At 39.8% G+C, this 18,139-nt stretch overlaps 1 protein-coding gene across 1 annotated transcript; it reads right to left on the bottom strand.

Moving 5' to 3' along the window:
• Window positions 1-783: 783 nt before the first annotated feature.
• Window positions 784-14,713, bottom strand: ercc6l2 (excision repair cross-complementation group 6-like 2). Its single transcript, XM_067612659.1, has 20 exons — window positions 14,310-14,713; window positions 13,462-13,895; window positions 13,166-13,282; window positions 12,775-12,968; window positions 12,522-12,615; window positions 12,146-12,213; window positions 11,794-12,001; window positions 11,548-11,688; window positions 10,945-11,061; window positions 10,733-10,852; window positions 10,578-10,649; window positions 9,663-9,808; window positions 9,350-9,445; window positions 9,040-9,139; window positions 8,709-8,861; window positions 8,207-8,290; window positions 5,612-6,638; window positions 5,365-5,519; window positions 3,829-3,986; window positions 784-2,363 (listed from the first exon to the last, which is right to left on the bottom strand). The coding sequence occupies exons 1-20, from the start codon at window positions 14,335-14,337 to the stop codon at window positions 1,052-1,054; spliced, it is 4,824 nt and encodes a 1,607-aa protein (XP_067468760.1). The 5' UTR covers window positions 14,338-14,713; the 3' UTR covers window positions 784-1,051.
• Between the last annotated feature and the right edge of the window lie 3,426 nt (window positions 14,714-18,139).

Raw genomic sequence — 18,139 nt, 5'->3', positions numbered from 1 at the left:
ACATGCGCACTCATGTGCAAGCACACACACACACACACAGTAAGAGCTTACTTTGTTTTCACTTAAGAGCTAAGCTATGAGTTTTATATTTTAATTACTTTTTATTTGGTTTTTTGGGGTTGTGCAAATAATTCCGTCAACATATCAGAGTTTGAGACACTGGATGGATGGATAGGTGGGTGTAATTACTACTCCCTCCTCTCCAAGCTTGTTGTTATTTCACTAATAGCGCAGCAGCTCCCACTCTGAGGGGCGTTTAAGGCACAACTGAGCCGCACCGCAGACTATCAGATTACTGCACAGAGAACTGTGTAGTCCATCTACACAATATCTATACACACTGTTGTGGGGAGAGGGAGGCAGTGAGGGGGTTCAGAGTGACGGAGACGTAACAGCCATTAAGAAGTATTAAGTGATAACTCTGCAGGGCCACCAACAGTCCCGGGGTGGCACTCATGGTATCGGATAACAGTAATGGCTAATGCCCACAGCGGGTTGGGTTTTCTTTGTCAAAACATCCACTTAACATCGTATCAGAGGCAGAAGTTGAGACGGCGACACTGACCTTTTACTACATATGTGCACAAGAGGCCTAAACACATTTATATCAATTATTTGTTACACTCTTGTAACACTGATATGTTACTTATTTAGAATTTACTGCTGTGATTCATCTGGCTTGTTTCCACTTATTTTTATATGTATAAATGTCTCTGTGATGAGAAATTACAGTCTTTCACCAGGGGTTGTGTGTGGTAATAATTTCCATACAATCTACACAGGTTTACATTCCAAGAGTGATGAACATGTTGTTTATTCAAGTAACACTCGACATTATGCCAGTAACTCACTAATTGGGTTAACACAGAATGTTTTCATTATTTCATTAATGGTAGAAATAAAACTTTTTTTAAAAAAACATTTAAAAAGGTACAGATGATAGTATAAAATCTTATTTCATAGTATTTGTCTTTATAAACCGTTCATTTAGAACTGCAAAACTAGTAGACATCTAAGAACAAATTCAACACAATCTAAAATGTCTTCTGTATTATTTCTTCCACAGAAACTTCTCGTTAGTCTTCCACAGACTCTTGCTCCCCTCCCCTATAGACCGAGTTCTAGCTGCAAAGTTTGTGTTGATGCAAACCCTCTGCACTTCTGCCAGATCTGTCAACCTGTTGATACTCTCTTCATTACCCTCATTCAGGATGTCCCAGAAGTCTTTGCGGCTTCCCTTTGATGCCGTCTGGTGTGTAGGTGGTGGCGGTGATGTGTGTGAACTTTGAGAGAACAGAGAGTCTCTTGCACCAGGATCATTATTAACAGCATTTCTGGATGGAGGTGTGGCAAGACATGTGTTTGCTGACACTGAGGAGGATGTAGCTGGTGTTTTTGGGGATCTGCTCTGCTGTGCACCCCTGAGCTTGGGTTTTAACAAGTCGTCGAGGATTGAGGTGTCTCCTAACAGATCTGTGAGGAGGGAACGGTGACTGGAGATAGATGGGGCCTGTTCTGGAGGGGAAAGGGCTTGAACATTTACTTTCTTCCCTTGAAAAGTTTCACTAGTTGTGGAAGACGATTTTTGCTCTCGCTCCGCTCCCTGTGCTGTGGGTTTAGACAATGTGGTGGACCAGTCATGGCTGAGGTCCAGAGAAGAAGGAGTATCTGTGTCTTCGTGGATCAGGAAAGCAGCAGCCTCCCCGGGCCCCAGACCACTGCTGCCGGCCTGATCCACGCCAAGACCACCACCAGCTCTGAAGGCTCCAGAACTAGAAACACTACCCCTCTTTGTCCTCTTGTGTCCTCTGGCACTGCAGACCGTCTCCTCCTGCTCCTCTGACTCAGGACTTGGAACATCACTTAGAGCTTCTAGAACATTCTTGTGTGGGTTCGTTTGCTTTTTCTGGGGTTCTGAACCACCTTTTTTAGGCTTTATCTTGGGTTCTGGAACATCATTTTGTGGGATTTTTGGCTTTTTCTGAGGCAGAGAAACATTGCTTTGTAGGGTTCCAGGCTTGGTCTGGGGTTCCAGATACTTCTGAGGGTATTTAGACCTCTTCTTGGGTTTAGGACCATCCTTTTGTAGGGTTCTGGTCTCTGTGTGAGACTTTGTGGCAGCTGTCTGAGGTGCTGCTTTGGTGGATGGTGTGGAGGTAGCAGTTGAAGAAGAGGAAGTCAGCGCTGAATCATGATGTGGGAAGTTGTTTGTGACTGTGTTGGCCAGTTCTGGATGGTTCAGTGAGGTGTAATACAGCCGTAACCAGGCCAGTCTCTGGGTTGAGTTGCTTCTCAGAACCTCCGATGCAAATTGATGGACTGAGGGAAATTTTAATTTTGCCGCCATCTCCTCCAGCTGCTGCCTACACACAAGCACACAAAGGACACATAAAGGGATGTGAAAACACATAAATGCATAGAAAAATTCTCAAATAATGAAGATAACAAGATGTTTGTATAACTAATATCACCTGCTAAAATCCTGTGAACTATTCAACACGTTCAGTTAGTCTGAGACTAGAATTTGGCACATGTGAGCGCACTGTAAGCTACTTACTTACACCGTCTTTAAAAAGCCACAAGGCCCATACTATTAATCAGATATTCTGTGGGTCTGTCAAGCTTAGCCTAAGATGAATAGTTCTCCACATATTCAGGCTCATATCCAGACAGTCATGCAGTATGAGGTGTTTTTCCTGAGCTCCTAGGCAGTCATTAAAACTTTGGTCTAACCAGACTCAGGGACAGAAATACTTCAAAGTCACTGGTGGTGCAGGAGCATTATGGTGGTGTTATTACCATTTGTGGCTTTCACTGGAAAAACAATAAATAAAAGTAACGGCAGTAAAACCCGACGTGCATGTGGATTTAAATCATTAAACAGCAAGGTTAATTGAGGGGATATCAATATAACTAGTGTGTATTTTCGCTCCCTGGTGAGCCTCTGGGCAGAGATACAGTCTTCCCCTTGGGGTGTGAGATTGGAGACACAAAGGTGTCTGTTTATGAGTGTATTTTGAGAAGTAGGGGGCGGAGGTGATGCAGCATGACAGAGCTGTGTATTTGAGTACAGTGTGTCCGTATGTGTGCGTAAATGCTTGTTAGGACGTGTGTGTGTGTGTGTGTGTGTGTGTGTGTGTGTGTGTGTGTGTGTGTGTGTGTGTGTGTGTGTGTATCAGTGTGGGTTTGGAAGTCCTCGGGCAATCATTTTTGGTTCGTCTCAGGAGGGCTGTGGTTGTGGAGGGGAAAACTCCTGCACTGTTGAGCCTGAACACAACTGGGTAATCTTTGGCATGATGCTGGGAAATAGGTGGAAGGGAGAGCTCAGAGGTGGTCTGTCTCTCTCTCTCTAAACACACAACACACACAAACACGGAAACACACAACTCTTGATGCCCAGGTGGGGGCGCTCAACATCATATCTGCGGTGAGTTTTGGCCCACTTCCCTACACTGCCAGGAATTCCTCTCTTCTTTCCTTCCCTCCCCACAACTCCACTCGTTACACCACTTTCTCCTCCTTTCATCCACTTGCCCACTTTATTCCGATCCAAACTTTTTCTTCTTTCATCTTTTGTTGCACACTCTTTTATCTAAAGTCCTTTTACTTCTCCAAGTCTACCCATCACTTAATTATTTTCCATCCAACCCTCTTGTAGCTTTGCTTTATTCTCTCATTGGATATCCATCATATTTCATCCTCAACTACCACACTTTTTTTTTTCCTTTCTTTCTTCCTCTCTGCTTGTTTGTTTTATCTTAACTGCTATAAGCTTCTCTGCTCTGTTCTTGTCTCTTAACTTCATCCTCTCTGACACGCTTTCAGTACCTGCGTATGGCCTCGGGAGTTTCTCCAATGATGAAAGTGGTTTGTCTGGTGTGGTGTACGCTCTTGTTGGTGAAGGTTATCGAATGGTCCACACTTGGTTCCTCCGGTTTGACAGTAGCAGGGCAGGGTGGACTGTCTGGCAGGCTTGACGACAAGCTCTGGTACAATCAAACAAGTTTTATTAAAAGTGAGCGTGAGTTTGAGTTATTTCTTCCTCAGGCTATGCATTACAACACCTCTTAGCTAATCATGGAGAAACTAAAATTCCATAATCACAAAGCATTCTTTCTTTTTTTCTGAAAAAGTCTTCTGTGTCATAGTTGGGACATAGCAGTGGAAACAAGTTGAGAACACAACAATGACACAATATCACCTTCTAGGTTGATATGGTGAACTTTTAGCAAACAGTTGCTCATTTATACATCCAGCAGTTATGAGGCAACATTATCATTCATTATGGGTTGTGTTCCTGGACACCTGGCAAATGTATGTCCAATATTCACTCTTTTGGCTCAGTTTTTGGTCCTGAACAACACATCTGGCTCTTTAGCAGCTAGATACCCCACTTTATGTTCACCCCCCAGTCCCTAATTTTGTCCATTTGCCTTTGGTGCTGAGCAGGGAACATACAGTGAGTTAGTTTTTAGAGCTTTTTCTCTGAAAACAGCTGCCTGCTGCGACTGAAAATGACGCAATGAGAGCGGTGAGAGTGAACTAAAACAGTCATGTTGTGGGCCAGACAGCTTAACGATGAGCAACTCACTATAAAGCTCGGGAACAGAGTGGAGCTGCTCAGTCAGGTGATAATTCTTTATATGTTTGATAAATTATTTTAAAAATATATGATTGAAAAAAAAAAATACAGCTGCTTTAAGAAAATCAAATATCTAAATCAATTTGTTTTACATACAGCTGATGTTGATGAACTTACAGTAGGAGTGGCAAAAACACATCAAACATTATTAAATAAAGGGCTGTTTACCCATAATCACCCGATAACCTATTAATTTCTCTTATATGGAGTTATCATTCAAAATGTATGATGATTGCTGAGTTTAGACATGTGTTTTGTGGAGATGTCAGCAAACAGCTCAATAAAACAGAGCAGAGTGATATTTGATTTGTACCTCACCAAATAATTACATTTAAAATAAATAAATAAATAAATAAAATTTACTTCAAACACATGTAACCCAGAAATCTAATGAAGTTATTCACAGTAAGCCACAGACCTCACTATGAACTTTTTGTATTTCTGTTATGTTGCATTCTTTGCAGGCTTGTGATGACATGAAAGTGGATGAAATCATGCAGCATTATGATGCTGATATAGGCAACCTACTCAACTGCAAGCTGATTCTGCACAGTCATATCCAGTTGACAGGCATAGGCGTAGAAAACAGGTCTTAATGACACTGTTTACAGTGAGATCTGTGGATTATTGTAATACTGACAGATGACAGATACAGTACAACCCCAATATCATATGTTTGGAGAAGCAGTGTGCTAAACCAGTGTTATGAGTGTGAACTGTACCTCCTGGGTGCTGAGAAGGTGATTAGCTGGGAGCTGAGAATACATCTTTCGTTCAAACACATCTCGTACGGCAGCTCTACTGATCCGTTCCTCCGCTTTGCTCCCGCCCACAACACGTTGGTTGGAGTGGGTATACACCACCTCTTGTACACCGCCTTTAAACCAAAATACATACCATTAGCATGCAAGTAGATTCATTAAAACTTTCTGGCATATATGAAAGTGACAAATAAGCACTGAATCTGACCTAGCACACTGTCAATGGTTCCATCCACTCCTTTGGATGCCGGTGATGTCTGACTTCTCAGATGTGTAAATGAAACAGCTTTGGATGCCTTTGCTTGCTTCTCCGTGCTTGTCCTGTCTATTGTTGCAGATCTGGATCTATCCGTCTGTGGAGATGTAAAGTGACATCCTCTATATCTCCCTTTCTTAATAGGAGTGTACTCATCCTCTGAAGATGTAAAAGTCTCTATGTCCTCTGTGTGTTTGGATCTGGCTTTGTGCCTCACACTAGCGCTTGGCCTCTTTCTGTTGTGGTCTTCTCTTCCTCCTCTACTGTGTGAACTTAAAGCATCCTTTTTAGGGCATGTCATTGCATCTATGTCCAAATCCTCAGATTCATCTGAGTAAGCCTTGAATTGGTGCACTTTGGGAACTAGAGTTTTGAGCTTGTTACGTTTCTTTCTGTCTGGTGAGGAGTTTTCATCACTCTCCTCATCCACTATAATTTTCTTACATGTCCAACCTTTCTGGACCAGACTCTTTCTTACGGCATCATCAGTCTCTTTCAACAGAGAAATCCTCTCTTGTCTCCTACCATCTCCGTTTTCTCCCACCCTTGTTCCCAATTTTGGCAGACAAACTGCACCATTCCTTGCACTGGAGTTCTTATTGGTGCCAGTGGAAGTACTGTCCTTATTTCTTGAGTTCCCTTGATCTTTATTGTCTTCGTCAGAGGTGATTTCTTCAACATCTGGACTACTGTCCCCTTCTCCTGACTCTGGTTTTTCTTTGACCGCTTGGAGCAGTCTAGAGAAACCGTGCTGGAGGAGAGTCATTCGACCAGGACCAGTGGCAGCGTTCCCACCCCTTGTGCCATCCGTTGCACTATGGTCTGAGGCTTTCCTCCTGAGCCCCTGCTGCTCCTCATCCTCTTCGCTACCACTGCTGAAGTCAAGCACCCCTCTAGGGATCTTTGATGCATCTCTGTTCTCCTTGATTGGTTCATCATTCAGTATAGCGGCATTTGTAGTTGAAGAATCTCCAGGTTCCTTTAATAAAATAGCATAAACAAACAGGTAAATTACATTGAAAAATGAATATGTTTAAAAAACATTTAGCTATGAAATTGCTACAAAAAGCAACAAATTTTGCAGCTCCTTTGTTCGTGCCATCTCTAAATTGACCAGCCTATGAGAGAATTCATTGTGTAATAGAAAACAGATGTTTGCAACAATAAATCATAATAAACATCAATGTGACACATGCCCTCCATTATGATGTAATATGAAGAAGACAAATGGGTCATAACATTTCCTGGAGTTATATGAATGAGTCTTTATGGGAGCGACCACCACCAGAGATCCAAATTTTACAAAAATTGCGAACTACACGACTCACAACCCAATTCTGCAGAGGTTGTGTGCGAGTGGGTGCTTACACGCCTCAAGCTTCTTTCTGTGCGTGATAAGACACCCCAGTGTATTCTGTATGTTTTCAAAACTCTAAATGGCCTCAGTGGAGCAGCAGCCCTGTAAAAAAGGACAGTGTGCAGCACAGTGCAGCCCTGGCTGGGAACAGGATGATAAGGGGTATCGCTGTGTAAATAAATAGCTGAAAAGCAGAAGATAGACTTCAGTGTGGTCTGCTCCTTCCATCAGGACACTAGGTAATTATATCCAGCTGTTTTACACGGCATCAGAGAGAAAAAGAGAGGCAGACAAAGAGAACCTCTTCCTTCAGTTTCACAAAAATACAGAGTTTAGTGTAAAAATGTTCTTTTTAAGCCAAGTCCTTTAAGTGATACTCTTTTCTTTTGAGAGTATTAAATACCCATCTGCTGTCAGCTTGGAAGGTGGTTGTAAAACGTTTTCTCACTGATAGAGAACAGGAGCCATGGTCAGTCAGTTACAATAGATTCCAATGATGTGAAGTTATCATGACAGGAAAAAAATAATCAAAATGTCCACTGAAACTTTTGAAAACAATCCGCTGTCCATCCATACGCTCAGCATGTTGCAAATATTCATACTTTAAGTAAATACACCACTTCTAGTTTCACTGCTGAAAAATAATGAGGAGCAGTGGTTTAAAAGGTTTCTGTGGGTCTTTTTGTTCACCATATAAATTTATTATAACTGACTGAACTCGAACTAACCACAGCTGTTGAGGAAACTAAAAACTTTATAGCCACCTTTAAAGCCTACAGTGGGGTATTTACTATTGACAAGATAGATTCTACTTATCCTTTCTTTCAAAGTAACATAATTTATCTAATTTTCACAATTTTTTTTAGAGTAGGAGCTGTTTTTTTCTTATAAATGGAGCATATCTATTTTGGAATAGACCACTTTAAGAGAGTAGGAGGACTGTAGGGTGAAGAATTATGGGGGAAAGTAACAATCAGAAAATGCAGAGCTAAGGCAGACAAAGTTAAATGAGATTGTGGTGGTGTGTGGGTTGTTTGACTGACAGACAGGAAGGCCCCCAGTTTGAGGTATCCCCTCTTTCACGTGGGAATGGGAGGATGAGTGGGCCGCCTGGGAAGGCAGATGGAGTGAGGGATGGGAAAGATGAGTGCCCCATGTTCTGGGTCTCTGAGAACGGCAGAGTTACTCACGCTAACTCTCTTCGTCTCCTCCTCCTTCTCCTCGCCTGTGTGTGTGCTGGTTGTCATTACACCAGCCTCCACTTGTCCTTCTCGCTAACAGGAAGAACCAAAGTGAGCCACACAAAATATTAACATTTCATCATACAACATCAAACAAATGATGTCAGAATCATCAACAACAGACTTTATCTTTCAGTTTTCATTTTTCTGAGGAGACAAAACATTATTTTTGGCGTTTTAGGCATGTATCTGAAGTATTAATATCAGAAATAACAGTAAGTGCAATATGCTTTCCAAAAAACCTTTTTTTTTTCTTTTAGTATTTAAGGGCCTCCAGCTCATAATCTTGACAAATACCATGAGAACATAAGAGTAAATTCTAAACAATAGAAATAAAGTTTTGTTGGCTGTTTTGTGAAACATTGTATTGTGAGTTGAGGCAGTACACTTCAGTCGAACACATCATTAATCCCTAAACCTGCAGTAGTAAAAGGCCCACAGGCAATCTAACCTCTAAAATCTTGCGAGTAAGGCATGTCCCTTGGGTCTGCAGCCTGAAGAGGTTTTTGATCCCAAACAGCTCCCCCTTATGGACACCGTGCCCCTGCACTGCCTCAAAGTACCGCCGCGCACTCTCCTTGCCCATAACTGAGCACTGCAATTGCTGGGGGAAAACATAGAGAAGTAGTTAGAAAGATTACTGAGCACTGAATGCATATTATTGAGCCTAACCGAAAATAAATATAATAGTCACATGCTAACATGTGGAATCAACTCAAGGTGCCACTCAAATGCAGACAGAGACAGTTTCCATAATCGTAATTGTCATAATTGTCTGGTACCTGTTTGTAAACTTGTCTGAGGTAGATAACTTCCTCTACAGTCCCCAGTGAGATCAGTCTGAGAACAGTCACATCCTTACACTGGCCAATACGATAAGCCCTGAAAAGACACACAAACATATACACGTACATATTATTATTACAATGACTGGACATTTTGATATCAGATACTGTATGTGACAACAATCAGCAAAGAATATGAATAGAAAGGCAATACTAGCAGCTTTGGTGCTTCTTGAAGCTAGCTGAGGGAAGATACAGTACATTAAAACATTAAAAACTGTTAGTTCAGACATGGTCAACAACGTACCTGTCAATAGCCTGGAGGTCATTGGCTGGGTTCCATGTTGGGTCAAACAGTACTACCACGTTGGCCCCTACAAAGTTTAGACCAAGACCACCCGCCCTGACACGACAAAGAGTCAGTTGTTAGCAGGTTTTGAATATATTAAAAGAAGTACTTACTGTTGGAATATAAATAAATGTAGCAGCCCTAATTGGTATTGCAAGGCCTTAATTCTGCATTAAAGCATCATTTAAGGTTTGTAATGTACATATAAAGCACAACAAAAGGCTATTTCTTTTATAAAAAAAAAATATTTATTATTGGTTTGCATACTAACATGGTGGAAACCAGGCAGAGGTTGATGTGAGAGGAGCTGTTGAACTCTTTGACAATCTGGACTCTCTCTTTGGATTTGGTGGTTCCATCCAACCTGCTGTAGTCTAGCCCTTCAGCCATGCAGTAGCTCTCCAGTACATCTAACAGCTGTCAGGTTGAAAACACAAACAAACAGTTTTGAAGGGTTCAAAACATATGAATCAACCATGTAAAAAACTGACAATGTCTATCCTCTGTAAATCTATAATGTGAATGTAGTCATCGCCAAGGCTGAATGGTTTGTATGAAAGATAAAATATAGATGCTAGACAAACAAGTCGAATTGAAAACATACAACATAATGTTCTTGGTTTGTAGGTATATTACAGAGCTAACATTGAACCTCGTGCAATCAATACTGTATGGATTCTATGATTCCCGAAAAGCAAAACATAGGGCCTGAAAATATGACCTCAGAAGTGTGAAATGTTATCATACTGTCTCAGGTGACAGCAACCATTAGACTCTGCACTGCCAAGTCTAATTATCTCAAAAACTCCCAATTGCTTTCACTTGTAAACCCAAAAGCTTACCTATTAATCCATGTCGTGAGAAAACCATGTCTCCTGCTACCATTTTTTCTGTAAACATGTCATCTGCTCTAGTGCGTGTGTTCAAGCCTGTTGCTGAAAAGCCAAATGGATGTGAATGGGCGTAAAGCTCTAAGACCAACGAGCATACTCCAACTCTGACACCATCTAAAATCCCTTTTAGATTACATCACTGTGAGCATCAAACCATTTTACTGTGGGAAAACATCTCACCCTATTGTCCATCCAACTCTCAAACAACATATCTCTGCAATCATACATGCAAACTCATTGACACAAGAAATTCAGATTCCAATGCACGCAAAACATCCAGAGACAGCTCTCACCTTAGTTGAGAGAGAAAAAAGAAGCACTTTATCTCTCTTTTGCAGATAAAATTTGAGCAGCTTCTGCAAAACCTGAAAAGAAAGATAAACATGGTAATCTACACTAAAACAGCTTGTAAAGAACTGGTGACGGAGCCTTTGTTCCTGTGCTGTACCTTCATTTTCCCACTGTACATCGGGTCAGACAGGGCCTCAAATGCTTCATCTTTGCATCTTTGCACAAAGTCTGGAAACTTCTGGAATACTTTTTGACAAATGGCACTCACATACTTTTCCTATAAGAATAAATGAGTCGTGTCAGTGAACGAGATACTGTAGATCTGATGATTTAGAAGACAAAATGAGTAGCAGGACTACATGTTCATACCTGTTTCTTGCTGGTTGCTGCAGTGGACTGTAGCAGTGCTGCATGGTTGGCAACCTTCCTCAATATGGCCAAGTAACTAAAGTATAGCTCCTTAATTTTTACACCTTCTGAGTTTGTCTGGAAGAGAAGAAAGTATTATTTAAAAGGCCCAATCCTTATTCTATTACCTCATAATTTTGATATAAATTCAAATGGATATTGGATGGGTTCCTCCCTGCAATGAAATGAAAGAAACTGTAGCAGACTCCTGTGTTGGGTTTTGAATTTCACTATAGTACCTGGTGTATAAAAAGTACAAGTACAGTAGATATTTAAAGGGTCAGTTCACCTAAATTCAGTAAAGCATATTTCCCCCTTATTTACCTTGCTCAAAACATTAACAAAATAATTAAGTTAGGTAAATTAGTATAGAATATACTTTGTATATTTTGTCTGATTTAGGTAATTTGACCCTTAAAGCTGGAGTGCAGGACTTTTGTCTCCCCCTTCTGGCGGTGAAAGTAATTACAAAAACACTGTCAACACCTTGCATCATAGGCTACACCATAGCCTACTCTGTTGCTACTGTTGCGACTGTAAAATGGTAAATAGGGGTGAACTAACTTTATAGCAACAGCTTCTTCGGGTACGTCCACTTTGACAGTCACATTTCTCTGAAGACCTCAGCAGCAATGTCACATCTTCAGTGTCCAGCACCGTCTGATATACTGTGCGCTGAAAGTTGGTCAAAGAGCAATACACCACCTAGGACAAAACCCAACAGAGCAACATAAACCTTCACCTGATTATTGTCATTATGGAATACTATAAAGTAGATGGTGAATGTTTCCAGAGAACAACCAATCCTACCCTGTCATCCTTCTTAGGCAGTTGTTCCTTGATCAGAGATTTAGTCCTTCTGAGGAACCTGTGAGAAATCTTCTTCACCAGGGCTTTGACAGTCTTCCTCCCTATGGCTAGGGCACGTTTTGTTGCATTGTGTCTCTGCCCTTGTTCAATGGGATCTGAAAACTTGCTCTTAAAATGTCCTAAGCTGCCAAGACAACTAGGTATGGCCCTGCACAGAATAACAAACACAATGCTTAACAAATAAAAAAAAATATATACATTAAAAGCTAATAGGGATGATTTGGCTTTGAACATTGCTTCCATAGCAGAGAAAGACATGTTTGAAATATCTCAAACATGTCTCTGGACTCACCAGTCCATGACGCACCACAGTTCCTCAAGGTTGTTCTGTAAGATGGTACCAGTGAGGCCAACTCTGATCTGACAGAAATATAAGTAAGAAGCTACCATGAAAACCAAAGCCTAAATGTAAAAATAAGCAGTGAGCAGTTGAATACACTATAATGGTGGCATGTTTCAATTCCTTTTCAATACAGTGAAAATAAGAAGTGCCTGAGTACAGACTCTACACTTGAAAGAAATCACAGAGAAAAGGGCGCCAGTCTTGTTGACTTCCTTCCTCCATCATCAGCACACTCCAGAAGATCCACACACTCTAGTCATTACTAGTTACACACTCGTTATAGTGTCCCCCCTACAATACAAACATAAACACAAAGCTCTCAGACCTGACATTTCAGATCCTTCATGGCCTGAGTGATCTGGGAATTTGGATTCTTTATCTTGTGAGCCTCGTCCACAATCACAGCAGACCAGTCTATGCTGCGAGGAGGGCAGAGGTAACAAAAATCCATTACTACAACAGAAACTAATTCATCAAGACTTTAGCAAAATAACATCATGGTTTAACATGCATGCACACAGAAAATGTATCATTTATGATATATGATGCTTTTGTGTGCTGAGAATGTTTCTTCTTACTTATTAAACTGGTCCAGACAAAGTCGAAGAGTCTCGTAGGTGGTGAGAGCGATCTCAATGCGTCCCTTCTTGATGCGAGCCAGCTCCTCCTCTTTCCTCAGCCCGTGGACCACCACACACTGGAAGTGACCCCATGTGTCCAGTTCATCTTTCCAGTTATAAAGCACTGACAGCGGGGCTACAATCAGGAATACCTAGAGTTGATCACAAAATATACCAAAATCATATTGATGACATGTTCATTCTGATACTTGCAGCTTTTCACTGTTGCAGTCTTAGTCTGAATGAACACACCTGCACCACCTTAAAATCTATTTCTCCTATCAAGACATTATAGGATTTTTTAAAACTTTTTTAACGCTTTATGTTAGCATCTTATTTCAGTACCCACTTTCTTGGGTTTACTCGGCTTGGAGGGAATCTGACTCTGCAGAAACTGAGGTTTGTTGTTCTCAATGTCCTCCCACGTTCCTGTTTTGTGCAACACTGCAGCAAGGAAGCCAATGACCTAAGATAAGATAAAAGAAGTGAAGAAAGACGAGGAGAAAGAGACAGCAATATGAAGAATAAATAAACAGCACACAGGACAGAGAAGGAGAAAGAGACAGCAATATGAAGAATAAATAAACAGCACGCATTTTAGCAATTGCTGAAAACAATGGTCTCACAGCTGTTTATACTTTTTACCTGTACAGTCTTGCCCAGGCCCATGTCATCCCCCAGGATACAACCTCTGGAATGGATGAAGTTCTTGTAAATAAACCTGATACCTTCTCTCTGGTAATCCCTCAGGTATCTGTTGATGGTGTAGGGGACTTTGTACCCATCACCCAGCTCTAGAGGGACACATGCCCTGGAATGTGTGACGCTTCTGGCAAACACAGGTTTCTCCCGGTTAAAGTGATTTAAGCCTGATCTCATGAGTTTTGAAACAGGCACAGCTTCCTCTTCTTCCTCCTCTTCTTCTTCCCTCTCCACATCTTTACTACGATCAGTGAACACCACCCATGCGGTGGTATCATTACTGCAAGAGGTGGAGGTCAGTCTTTGGATGGTGGCTTCTCGCAGGGTGCCATCTCTAGGGTCAGAAGCTAGACACCTGTCACCTTCATGCCATGTTGCTGTGAAATAATGTCAACATTTTATTAGGGAACTGTGCTTTTTTAATCAATACTGATACATAGTTTACCAAAGGTAAACAGATAGTAGGGATATTAGTGGAGTTTAAAAGGCATCTAAATGTGTTCTTGTCCTGTCTTTTGTCTTATTCTAACATATACATATATATATGAGGAAGTATTCTTTCAGGTGAGAATCAAGGACGGTTTTCCCTCTATTATGCTCTAATATTAAATCCTTTTCCCATCTAATAACTAATAATCGTATCATTCATCAGCATACATCACACTAAACAGTAACGTTAACTTTTAACGTTACTGCCAGCTGCAGTGCAGAGCTTTACATAACTATGGTTTTGTAAACTTCAGTGACCAACAGGAATGTAGCAGGGATAAGTAAAAACATGTCTTACAAACCTTTTTCTACTGCAGAAGTTGAAGCCATCAGGACACATTGCAAGTATTTCCTCTCGCCTTCTTCTTTTAGAGGAAAAGTCACTGTAGCTTGCTAGCTAACTTAGCTTGATTAGCTTATCTAACATTTACAACAAAGTTAGTGCAACAGAAGTAACAAAATACTGCTCTCGTATAGCGTTGTCCTGAGTTATGTTTAATCCCTCATATTTTGTCTTCCGTTAGTGGACAGTTATCTGCCGACAAGACACTAAACATGACCAGCAGCAGCTCCACTGTAACGTTAGCTTGCTGCATGTTTATCTATTTTCACAAAGACTCCGGCACTTTCCACACATTTCACCGAGTTCAAATAAATTATAGAAAAGCTGCTTTAAAAATTACAAACCGGTATAATACATATTTTTAAATAATGATGTCTCCATTATTTGGATCGATTTTTCGCCACGCAGTTCTCACTGTCGGGGGATTGTGTTGAAAGTGCCGCACCGGATTTAAATTAATTTTGTTGAAGAAAAAATATAATAATAAATAATATAAAATGAAATCAAAGTTAATTTAATTTAATCTTTAAAAAAATTAAATAAAGTCTAATGGGCATTCGGCTGAATTAAATGATGTCTGCCCCTCAGAACATATTGAATACTTTTTTTTCAATAATATAAAATGTGAAATGGTCTGTGACTAGTCAGTGCTCTGATCAGGAGCTAAAATATATCCAAATAGAATACTTTCTTTGGTACTTTCATGCTTCACCATATGGGAGCTGTACAATACTGGTGCCATTTGCATATTTCAATTTTTACACATAGTGCTTTTGTACTTTTTATACCTTTAAGTGTTTATTTATTTTGTATTTATTTTTATATTGTTAATTTATATATTCAGTCTTATACAATGCAGTCATTGCTGTTGTGTTTATTATGGATAGCAGTTAGTCTTGTTGCAAGAATTTAATTGTACAGTTGTTACTCTGAGTAGATAACAAATAATGCCCTTTTGAACTTAAAACTTTGTCATTGAATAAAATAGACTGTCAATCAATATGTGTGCATAATGCCTGGTCTTATAAAGACACTATTTTACATTTTACTTGACTTTGGGACTTTCAGAAATGCTAAGATGATTATCTAAAAGTTCAAAGAGAAATCTGGTAGCAAGAATATTCAAGTGGTTGTTATATTTACCCACAAACCTGAGGCAAGTTTTAATAATCTGACTTCTGTAAAAAAAAAAAAAAAAAAAAAATGTAAAGACAAGTGTGAATGCTGTAACAGCATGCTGACATTTTTTTTTTTTTAGAGTGGAAAAACAGTGGCATATTTTTATCTAATAGTCAAGAGAATAATCCAAGAATCAAGCCTTGACAGAGCATGAAAGTAAGGGAGGAGTTCCGTAAACACAAATGAAAGACCTTAGACTTGGTGGTCTTTACAAATGCAATAAAATCAAGAAGAAGAGATACAGTATGTTTGTCTGTCCTCTGGGATTGATACGATGGCCATGATTAAGCTCACTTTAAGCATGTCTGTTGCTATGTAGAACAGAATTGTAAACACACAGTAACACTGTCTCAGTTCTCCATCCCCGATTTGACTTTCCCTAAACGTTGACCGTGGCGCTCCAGATGAGGCACGACTAGGTCCGCTTCTCGCCATGGTACACTGCCATACAAAAATGGAACTTTTTGTTCATGTTTTCTCAACACTGGGAATTTATAGGGCAGCTGCCGCAGATGTTCTCATAAAGAAAGCCCAAACACTGATGTCAAAGGGTTTACATACTGCACAAGATCTCACACACACTTGTTCTCTCACTGAACCGCAAGGGCCTTCCCTGGCCTCATTTACTTACATTACCACTCAAGCAGATGGAGTTGGGATAAATAGATCATTGGCTTCAGATAAGATGTTCTCATCAACAGCCATTTTCATACATGACTATTTGATTTTGTTGAGTGACTGTGTCAAGTGGGCCATATTGGGCTGTGGTTTTATTTTCTGAAATGAAGTGTTAGGTTGAAAGAGAATGACTAATATGAAGCAAGTTATTAAAAATGTAAAGCATTTTTGATTTTTGATTGATGAAGTGACGCAAGACTGACTGCTCTCTGTCTCATAAACCATGAAACACCTACAACAGACCCAGAATTTGAATAAAACTATATTGATTTTTCCCCCTGTTGTTTTTAATGAGTAAAGATCAATAAAATAATACACCATTCAAAAGTTTTCATAAACTCTTTAAAGTGGTGGAAGAAAGATCTTAGTAACATCACTGTGTAAAAATACCCTTATAAGTAAAAGTCCTGCATTCAAATTTTTAAGTAAAAGCACATTATAAGTATTATCAGCAAAATGTACTTAAAGTGTCAAAAGTAAAAGTACTCATGATGCAGAATAGCCCCAGTCAGAGTGAATTATTATTATACATATATGTCACATTTTTGTTATAATTGATATATTAATGTGTAAGCAGCATTTTAATGTTGTAGCTGGTTGAGGTGGAGTTAACTGCTATATATACTGTTGGGTAATTAATTCACCATACCTTATTTGTAGATTTATTTCTTTTTGTATATATATATATATATTAGTTTCCTCTTAAATGTGGTGGAGTAGATATATAGAGTGATATAAAATGGACATATTACAAGAATCTCTGAAGTACAATACATAAGTAAATGTACTTAGTTACTTTCCACCACCACTGCTATTTAGTAATGTGATACAAAAGACAGTGTACATAAAAGCTATATTAGCTTTGTAGTTTTTGAGGTGCCACTTTAACGAAGGGCAATATCATCACGTTTTATAACACATACATCACATAATCTCTAAAGACTGAAAGGGACCCGTTTCATAATTTATTCTAATCAGGTCAGGAAGGTGCTTTCTCTTGCATCAGTGATGGAATTTCCCCACTGGCTTTCCTGAAACCCACGTGGATTGATTTAAACAAACTTATTCTCTGGACTAGGTGTTTCCTGCGGCTACAGCTTTCATCTCAACCAGATTAACTTGGCTGAATCAAGGTTTGATTTGAATAAAACAAAGTGTTGGCCCAGACGTTTACCAAACTTCTGTTGTTGGTCATAATCAGTGGTTGGAGAGGAAGACCTGAATGGAGGTCTTGTCGTGTTCTCAGGAGCTTAGGAAACACTCCATCTGTCTTCCACCACCTCTCTCTTGAGCCAGAGGGTCTACCACGGGCCAAAAGCAATTTACAACCATGCCAAAAATGACAGTTTCAGCTTCATAAGCATTGATTGCAGAGATGGAAAATTAGGTTGATAATTCATGCTTTCTTTTGTTTCTCATTTGTCTTCTCTGGTTTTCCCATTCACTTGCTTTCTTATCCACTTCATTAGTTTCTTAATAATTCATTCATGGTGTGAGTGTGTCTCCACTTAAAGAAATGGAAAACAGTTGGACAAATATGATGTCACATGTCAAAAATCAACATATCCCTCATGGTTTTTAATCAAAAGGGCTAAATCATATAAGTCATGACTTTTTGGCTTCTTGTACCGCCTCTCATCTCTCGCCATCTGACTCAACTACAGTAGTCACTGTACTAAATTGGATTTGATTAAATGTGATGATTTTGAAGTGAGTTGCAAAAGAAGCAATTAGGTGGTTTCTTTAATGTTTTATCTAATTTATGCACCTAACGATATTTCCTTTATAGGATTAACTGCTTTCAGTTCACTGCAATTGAATCTGCTGTATCTGAGGTATCATGCTGGCTTGAGATTAATTTTGAGACATGATGTAGATTTTAATGGCATGTCCTCCTATTTTTTTTAACAATTTAATGAGTATCTATAAACC

Source organism: Thunnus thynnus, chromosome 2 (genome assembly GCF_963924715.1).
Source record: "Thunnus thynnus chromosome 2, fThuThy2.1, whole genome shotgun sequence".
In the NCBI taxonomy this organism is placed as follows: Eukaryota; Metazoa; Chordata; class Actinopteri; order Scombriformes; family Scombridae; genus Thunnus; species Thunnus thynnus.
This window is presented reverse-complemented; position numbering and strand designations above follow the sequence as displayed.